We start from the raw sequence: 9,922 nt of genomic DNA, 5'->3' as shown, positions 1-9,922 counted from the left end.
GTATTAAGAAGGGACAAGAGAAACTCAAGATTATTCAGGAAAAATGGACATTTTGACAAAAAAACTTGAATTAATCACAATATTTTCAACAATCCAAGTGTGTCTGATTTGTATTTAGGACTAATATACGTACGGATTATTGAGGACTAGAGTTTTTACGATCATATTTTATATTTCATTCAACATATGAATTTTGTTAGATCGATTAGTCTTAGTTTAAAATAAGTTTTTTGTAATGATTTAGGGACTAGAAAATTAAAATTTAAGACAAGAACTAAATTCCTTTGCGAAATTTTTGTCGTAAAAAGTAAAAATCTTATATTAAAACCAATGAAAACAATTTATTTTGTCTTTGAAAAGGATCTTTTATAAATTCCAAATGTTGATATAATGTTTATAAAAAAATATCTATTTATCATGTTTAGGGTTTACCAGAGCTAAGTTTAGGGTTTGGAGAAGGTTCTCCCAGTGTTTACATTTCTCAAGATCTCAAACATATCCTAGCGATTAGGTAAATAGAGCCGGGAACTTTTATATTGGATTCTCATAATCCCGATCTCTTGATATCGATATTCACAGTGCGCACTTTTAAAGGAATATGTAAATCACATAATTCTTAATTTGCTGGAAAGAATCGAAATAAAACAACAAAATTCTAAAAAGAAATCAAGAAAAAAATCATTCAGAGACGAGTTTTGTTTTGTCTGGAGTGCTTCTCAAGGCTTAGAATTGGAAATGATAAATTCTGGTAGAGCAAGGTTTCAGAAAACTCTGGGTTCATGGATTCAGGTATTAAGAAAAGAAAAGTTTCTAACCCTCATGAAGGTGAATATTAAAGGTCTATGACATTGGGTTGCAACGATAAAGAGAATTAATTAGAAAATCAGTGTTTGTGGCAAAACCAAAATGAATTTTAAGTTCTACAAACTTGTGTTTAACTGTTTATGATAACAATTTACAAACAAAAACTTTTGAATGTTAGATACATTGCTTTAATTTGTACTTAATTTGAAAAGATATGATGGTCAAAAATTTCAGTTTGTGGCCAGAATTTTGTTCCTGTAATTCGTGCAAAATAATTTTTACCGAAGTCTCAAAATATTTGTTGCTTAAAGTATTCAATATAAAGCGTCTTTTTATGGCTAAAACTTGAAAGGTGGTCTATAAACTTTAATCTCAATTAATTTCAGAATTACTTTTTTTCTTCGTACATTCTGATTTAACAAAAAAAAACATAAACATGTCCTAATTATATCTAGGTGAATGGTTTCAGTATTGACGGAGTTTCAGAACGGATTGACTCCGTTTACTCCTCGTCCCATTACACCTGGTCCTTAGCGTATACCGGAGAAGAGGGCGGAGAACTAAACCTGTGCAGGATAAACCTTCACGGAGCAAACCTATCTCATCATAGGATTCAGAGATCAGTCTTCTTTAAAAATTACCAAGAAGAGAAGAACGTGATCTGTAAATTATCTCCAAATGGATCTGCAGGTAACTTAATAGTTTCATCAAAATTATTTTTAAAATAAGATTAAAATGCCCGATTTACAAGTTACAACGGTACTCTTAAAAAACTTTGTTTAATCAAGTATGAATTAGATATCCATTTTTTTTCTTTAAACTGTTTTTTTATTTACGGTTTCTCTGCGAAAGTGACTTGCGCATTTCTTGCTTATAAGAAGTTTATTAGAGAAATTATCTGAACCACAACAATTTTCTAATCAGAACTCAGAAAAAACGACGGTATCCTCCACATTTTTGATCAGATCACTTCAAATTACGCTTTAATGTAAAGACTGAACACTCCCTTTAATGTAAAGACTGAACAATCCCTTTAATGTAAAGACTGAACACTCCCTTCCTTTAATGTAAAGACTGAACACTCCCTTTAATGTAAAGACTAAACACTCCCTTTAATGTTAAGACTGAACACTCCCTTTAATGTAAAGACTGAACACTCCCTTTAATGTAAAGACTGAACACTCCCTTTAATGTAAAGACTGAAAATCAAATAAAGGAATTACGCGCCACAAAATCTATTATTCTAATATTTATATCTTTTCAGCCTGATATCGCAAACTTGATTTTTTAAACTACAAATTTTGTTAACCCAAATTGTCAAAGTTTTCAATATATCAGATTGCAAATATATAGGAACTAGAAAATTATAGTTTGTGAGTAATTAGTTCTTCATAAAGGAAAAATCATTAACATGATGCAATTTTTCTATTTTAAAGTATTTATGTTACCTGAGATAGGGACAAGTAGAACATTTCAGCAATAATTAGTACCTTCCATCTTAGCCAAATATCTGAACAATCCCTTTACAAAATATAAATTTAAAGGGACTGTAGACAAAATGGTGCCCTTGAATGCTTTGTCTTTTTAAAAATGAAAATAAATTATTTTCGATTGTGGTTTATCTAAAAAGTGAGTTGCAGATTTCCGCTACAGAAAAATCGAAGGAAATTGTCAAAATGAAACACTTTTTAATCTCGAAACGTTATTTAACATGTTATTGATTAGAGAAAGGTTTAAAGAGGGGCGTTGTGATGCCCATCTTTAAATGGAGGGTCGCTTTGAGTTACAAGTACAATCGCTTTAAATTACAAGTATACAATCGCTTTGAATTACAAGTACAATCGCTTTAAATTACAAGTATACAATCGCTTTGAATTACAAGTACAATCGTTTTGAATTACAAGTACAATCGCTTTGAATTACAAGTACAATCGCTTTGAATTACAAGTACAATCGCTTTAAATTACAAGTACAATCGCTTTAAATTACAAGAACAATCGCTTTGAATTACAAGTACAATCGCTTTGAATTACAAGTACAATCGCTTTAAATTACAAGTACAATCGCTTTGAATTACAAGTATACAATCGCTTTAAATTACAAGTACAATCGCTTTGAATTACAAGTACAATCGCCTTAAATTACAAGTACAATAGCTCTAAATTACAAGTACAATCGATTTAAATAACAATTACAATTGCTTTGAATTACAAGTACAATCGCTTTGAATTAAAATAAATATTTATATTTTCACCTCTAGTATTCTGGAGCCTGGGAGCAGAGTGTGCTACCCTCTCTATAACTGGAGAGATGATTGGGTAAAAATCTTTTCTTTTTTACAATTTTAAAAAACAGCTTATATACAGGATTACCCAATACACACATACAGGGTGTCCCACGAAACATGACAGTATGCAAGAGGACTTGAATGTCGTCTTGATTTTTGATATAATTTGCTGTGTTTATTTGTCAACCTAATTTTAGAAGTAAATTTCTAGAGATAATGATCACAAAATTCCCCTAGTCCTGCCATTTCCAAAATGTGGTCTGCCTTTTTTGTGCTTTCAATATTGCCCGACATATAAAGAATTTCGTTCAGATTTCGACAATTTTGCTTTTATTTAACTAAATTGAAATCTGAACCAAACTCTTCATATCTCCGGTAATATTGAAAGCACAAAAAACGCAGACCACTTTTTGGAAATGCCAGGGCTAGGAGAATTATGTGATAATTGTTTCAAGAATCATACATGTTAAAGTAGATAGATGACTAAATGTCACAAATAAATTCATATATCAAAGACGACTTTCAAGTCGTCTTGCTATTGTCATGTTTCGTGGGACACCCTGTAGTATCCGACTTTACTGAAGAGCCCTCAACTCTATTAATATTCATTTTCTGTCTTCCAGGGTTTATTAAGAATTTTTCTTAACGAAAGCAGGGAACTATACATGAAATAATTAAGATTGAATAGATTTTTCACAGTTTCGTCCAAGGTTATAATGCAAGGAAAGTTATTTCAGAGGTGTATGCATTTCTTGCACTGCAGTATACTGTCTCTGGGTGGTAATGTAAACATAAGACGGATGTCGAAGCCTGACATGGGATCCATGATCTTTCACATAAAAAATCAATGAAATATTCTGGTCATAGGAAGCTATTTTATTGAATTATCAAAATGATCAAAATTTAATTCTTTTAACCTTCTCGGATATTAAACAAACACTGATGCATCTCTTCTTGGTTACAAATTCCGGCCAGAGAGAACTGGTTTCCCTATGTACGCAGAAGAGTATTCAGTATACACAACTACAATTAACTTTCCTTGCATTAGAACCTTGGTTGTGTCCATGAAGTGTCATCCAGGGGCGGATACAGGATACAGGATTTAAGTGAGGGGGGTGCTAGATTTATTTCGGAACCAAAAATTCAATATTTAGGAAGCAAAAGAGGCGATGCAGGCAAAACAATTTTGTAAGATAGACATTTTTTTCTGTTTTGCAAGGTTTTCTTTCCCTTACGTGCTATTGAGAAGATATTCTGAAATCTCAGGGGGGGTGAAAAGGTCTTGCCCCCCCCCTGAACCCCCCCCCTCTTGTCTCATCCATTGTGGATAACCCTGTACACGTTACCCACAACCTACAGTTTAACCTAGAACTTTGGAGATATCGAAAGAATTAATAAAATGTTGTCTTGACAATTTTTCAATGGGTTTTATACTATTTTACCTAAATCTCAGTTTGAAAAAATAGATAAATAGACATGAAAGACCTCCATATCCTTATTTAATTAAAAACTAAATACTGCAGCAATCCATCGTCAGTAGTTTAGAAAACGAAATTTTATCAATTCTTTAAATGTCTCAGAAGTTCAGGGTTAAACTCTACTAAAAATGAGACGATAGAACTAAATAGAAATAGAACTTATTTAAAGAACTAACAAGATTCTTTTCACATCTTTTACTTTAAAACACTATTTTAAAGCAGTCATTTAAGTTTCATTCAATGTAATGTGTTAGGTAACCCTGTATTTCTCCGTGTGATTTTCCCTGCAAGAAAATTTTTTTTCTTTAGAACTGTAATGCTACCATGTTCCTTGCGATCTGCCTGGTGGATATCTGAACTATGTTTAATTCTTCAGTTTGATTCATACATCTCAGTTTATACCATTACCCTCAACATTCTTCCATTCTCTACACAAGCTAAACTTGAAAAGGTTTTAAAAATGCCTGAAACAAAATTATACATTTGCCAAAACCGATTTTATCACATGAGGAAGGGTAAAGCTGTCGAATATTCAATTCAAATGATTTCTGAGACAATACTTACAGAACTAGGATTTGTTCAGACACAATTCTTCGCTGAATTGGCAAAAAAATCCTTTAAATCTAAACAGATCATTTCTGAGCTATTGGCAGAGGAACCACAGATTAAAATCAATGAATCAAAACATTTGTGGATTCTGAGTAGAATATTTAGAAACGGAAATCAAAATAAAGTTTTAGAATCGGAACAAAATCGCATTGATTTGATAAAACTTGCTAAACCTTACTTTTTATCATTCTTACTTGACAAGAATACAAGAATAGCCCAGATTCGACCGGAGGGATTGAAACAGATCAGAGATATTGTCAGTTTCCTACTCTATTCATCTGTTTCCACATCTTTCAGAAGGAAGGTAATCAAAAAGATTAAAACTTTGATGAAAACCATCATGAAATCTGGAAATCAAAGTGATTTTGAAAGTTTAAAGATTCTGCTCTTAGATATTTGCTCTTTGGACGCTTTCAACCAACTGGGAAACCTAGTCCTGTTTCTAAGTTTGATATGGATAAATGGAGCTAAAAAAAGTTCTAGCTTTAGCTACCATCCAGTATTAGATCAACTCAGCTCAAAGTATGGCAAACGTTCAGTTATCTGTCTTCAGAAAGCAATTCAGTTCTCAAATGCTAAAAATCAGAAAAAAGAGACAAAATATAAAAGCTTGACATTTCCTGGACTTGTTGAGTATTACAAGGGAAGATCTGACAGAGCTGTGGTTTTATGGTGTAAAGAAATCCTAGAAAACCAAGATAATGAGAATATAATCAGAAACCTATCAAAAACCATCATACACACGTTTATGGAGAACTTTAAATTACTGAAGGCCATGTTGTTCTGTGACTGGATTCATAGAAATAATGCAAGTTATGAACTAACATGTTGGACATTGAATCTGTTAGCAAGTTATCTTGTAAAGACTTACTCAATTAATTCTCTTGGACTGAAAAGTCTGGTACAGTTTGATGATTTAACAAACATTTCATGTTCAGAGCTAATTATCAGAATTCATGGCTTTAGAAAAGATTTTCTTAAATGTGCCAAAATTGCGGAGTCTGTTGGTGATTTCAGGTGTGGCATACTTTTTAAAATTTTGCAGAAGCTTAATATTGATGATAGTATTGATATTTTTGAGAGCGTCACTAAGCTCTTTGATCTGAGCAAATCCCCTAAAAATGAGAATGTTCAAGAGTTAGTAGATCTCAATGAACTGGCAAAACTGATGAAAACTGACTTCACAGAAAAAATGCTTCACATACTGACTTCATCAATGACAGAAATATTACAGAATCTGAAAATAGATCTTGATTCTGAAACAGTTTGGGCAAGGTTGGATCTAAGCCTAACTTGTAATACAAACCCATTGATAGAGCAAGACCGTTCAAGAATTTATGCCATATTTTCATGGATTAAGATTCTACTCCCATTAGGCATCAGCTCACCTTCGAAAGAAAATCTAAACTTAATGATTAAAAATATTACCTTAATGGTCAATAAATACAATGCAATGTGTGCCTTTGAAGAAGTTGTTGCAAGTTTTTATGATAATGAGAAAAAGGTAACAGAAAAGGCTGAGAAGGTTCTGTGTTTGGGTTTTCACCTTGTCCACTGGAAAATAGGAGAAACTCAACTTGTCAAAAAAGTAATGCTGAATGCACTGAAAGAAGTAAAGCCAGAAAAACAAGGTGCTTATACAAGTCAGATGGAAGGGCTAACAAAAATAGGTGACTTTACCGTTTCTTGTGACAATCAGATGGTAGTTCGAAATAAACAAATTTTAAAATACAGATTGATGAAAGAAGAACATTTTGTACAGTTTTGTCTCCTTTCTAAACCTAAAACTCTGTCAAAGAAGGCTTTATTTGATTTATGTCCCAAAACTATTATGAACAACACAGAATCCGATGAAAGATTTTACATTAAAGGTAAAAACATGACTGGGGAGAAAAAAGGCCTTCTTCGTAACCTTGAAGCCATGAATGACAGCAGTTACCATAAAATATTTTTAGATAAACTTCCACTTTGGAATTTAATTCTAAGCAATGGCTCTCACAATACTGAACAGTCTAGGTCTTTATCTGAATACCAGAAAATTATGTACATTGCTCACCTCTGGTGCTCCAATTCAACTTCAGAAAATACAGTAAAGTTCCATTTGAATCTTCCACTATCCTTCTTTCAAGCGCTAGTTCCAGCAGATTTAGATCAGAAGGAAAATGAAGTTATCAAAGCAGGACAAGCCAAAGCTCAATTAATCCCTGTAAGAGGAGAAACCCATACTACAGTTTCTCCTAAAAAATTAGAAATTGATAAAAACCTTCAGGAGAATGAAACAGATCATGCAGATATCCATCCTATTGAAGATGAAGATGTTAAATTGGCAGATAATATTGAAATGAAAGACCAAACGGAGATTGATCCTTCTCTTAAATTAACTCCAAATGCAAATAATAAAAAATCTTCATCAGATTTAACAAAATCCTTATGCTCCCTGACCAAGAGTAGTATCAAAGTTTCTTCATTGAAGGTATCAGCTAAACATGATAAATATCCATCAAAAGTCAGCATTAACAACCAACAAAATGTTGTTGAATCATCAAACTATTCCGAAAATGCAACTGAAGTTGAGGATTTAAACACTTTGAATCAGGAACTTGAATCCTTAAATGCAGTCACCATTCCTACCTTGATCTTTGATAAAGATTTGGCAACTTCAGTCAGCATATCTGAGGATAATAACCCAATATCATCATTCATAGAAAGTAAATTGTTGTCAAACAAATCAAAATTCGAGTCAATTCCTGAAACATCAAAGCCTAAGGAGCCAAATTGCAAGTTGACTCTTTTGAAATTAAATAAACCAGAGGTCACTATAACCAGAGTCCAGCCCAAGCTTCTTTTACTAAAGAAAGACCAACCTAGGAAAAACAGCAGTAACATGACACTTAAAAAACTGCAGCTTCCAAATCAAACCAAATCTATTCAAAATAGAAAATCTATTAAGCTGACCCTTGATCAGAAACTATCTAAATCTTGTGCTGGTATCTCAAAGCTTAAAAGTGATGTTGAAATCTTACTGCAGAAAGCAGAACAAGATAAATTGGTGGAGAAAAAACGAGAGACGGATAAAATTAAAGCAGAAAAATTAAAAAATCTGGAGACCTTCGATATTTCGTTGTCTTTATTTCGTAGGCAAATGGGAACCAAGTATAATAAGTTTGAATCTCATCTTCAATCTGCATTAAAAGATTTTGACTTCAATCCTCCTGTATCAAATCCACAAATAATGTTAAAATCAAAAAATTCAAATTGTGAACATACAAGCCAAGATCTTTACGATCAAACAGGTTCCGGCTCAATACACACTGTCATACTGGACAAGCAAGCAATTTATACAGATATTGATCGAGAGGTTCCTCAGGAAGAGACAAAGGATAATAAGATAGGTTCTGCTCAAGACAAAATCGAAGAAGCTAATGTTGCAGATCCAGACAATGCTCAGGAAGAACTAGCTGTTGTCAAGGAGTTCAATGCCCCTCATCAAGACATATCTATTAAACATGTTGATAATCCTCAGATGATTTTTCCAGTTCATGACTTAGCTTATGATTTAGAGGAGTTAAAAATATCAAGAGTTTCACAGGAAGCATTTGAAAATAATGAGATTCCTGCTGCACAGGAATCTGAAGAAAAGGTAGATGAAACTCTTGCAGATGAAACAAAAATAATAGGTAATCCTCAAGAAATGCTAGAAGATTCTAAAATCAATATTGATCCTGTTCCAGACAAATATCAAGAACTGGCAGAAGACTTTAAGATTAATAGTGATCCTGATTTAGTTCCACCTCAAGAACTGGTAGAAGATTCTAACATTCCAGGTATACCTGAAGAGCTGGCAGAAGATACTAACATTGATAGTGATCCTGTTCTTGAAACACCTCAAGAACTGGTAGAAGATTTTAAGATTTGTAGTATTGTTCTTCCAGACTCCTCAAATAAAATAATAGATGACATCAGGACTGGGAATGACAAAGATACCACAATAAGGGGTTTCAGAGAAAATTCTGATTCAAGTCCAGAGTTCAAAAAAACAGAGGAAACAAAAAATGAAGAAGTTATCACTTCCTGTCCTCTGGACATAAATAAGATCTCAGATGATACATCTAAAGATTTTCTGAAAATTTTTCCAGAAAAGGGGAACCTTAATAAAAAGTTTGTGGAAGAGATGATAAATGAAAATGAAGACCAAAACAATTCTGTTGTTTATGAAGGGGGTAATCATTTATTTCTGAATGATCTTGCTGAAAATCAAGGACCAGAGATGTTTAAGGAAATTCTTCTAAACAAAAACATGTCCCTGTTGGATAGATTAGGTAAAATTTAATTTTTATAATTTCAATAATGACTAATTGGTAGTTTGTATTTTTTTCAGATATTCTTGAGGAATTAAATAATGATGTTGATACTGAAATTAAACATACTAGAAGATATTTGGATATTGCATCAACAACATTTTCCTAAACCATATGATTAATTAATATGAATAAAATTTTGGTGCTATACCATTTTCAAGATAATCTTTTAATAACTAAAATACATACAAGAAGACTTATGGAGATAGCACATATCACTAAATAAAGAGTAAGATTATATTGCAGAAATATTTTTACATAATTGTTACAATTTAAAATTAAAGGAATATTAAAACCTGATAAATAAAGAGTAAGATTACATTGCAGAAATATTTTTACATAATTGTTACAATCTAAAATTAAAGGAATATTAAAACCTGATAAAT

General features: G+C 32.3%; 1 protein-coding gene across 1 annotated transcript; it reads left to right on the top strand.

Moving 5' to 3' along the window:
• Positions 1 to 437: 437 nt before the first annotated feature.
• LOC111699521 (uncharacterized) lies at positions 438 to 9,645 on the top strand. Its single transcript, XM_023470212.1, has 6 exons — positions 438 to 511; positions 687 to 789; positions 1,260 to 1,494; positions 3,065 to 3,122; positions 4,879 to 9,497; positions 9,557 to 9,645. Exons 2-6 carry the CDS (start codon positions 736 to 738, stop codon positions 9,643 to 9,645), a joined length of 5,055 nt encoding a protein of 1,684 aa, XP_023325980.1. The 5' UTR covers positions 438 to 511; positions 687 to 735.
• The last annotated feature ends 277 nt before the right edge of the window (positions 9,646 to 9,922 follow it).

The sequence above is a fragment of the Eurytemora carolleeae genome, unplaced genomic scaffold (assembly GCF_000591075.1).
Source record: "Eurytemora carolleeae unplaced genomic scaffold, Eaff_2.0 scaffold351, whole genome shotgun sequence".
NCBI lineage: Eukaryota > Metazoa > Arthropoda > Copepoda > Calanoida > Temoridae > Eurytemora > Eurytemora carolleeae.
Note: the sequence above shows the minus strand (reverse complement) of the source record. Positions and strands in the feature narration are given on the sequence as shown.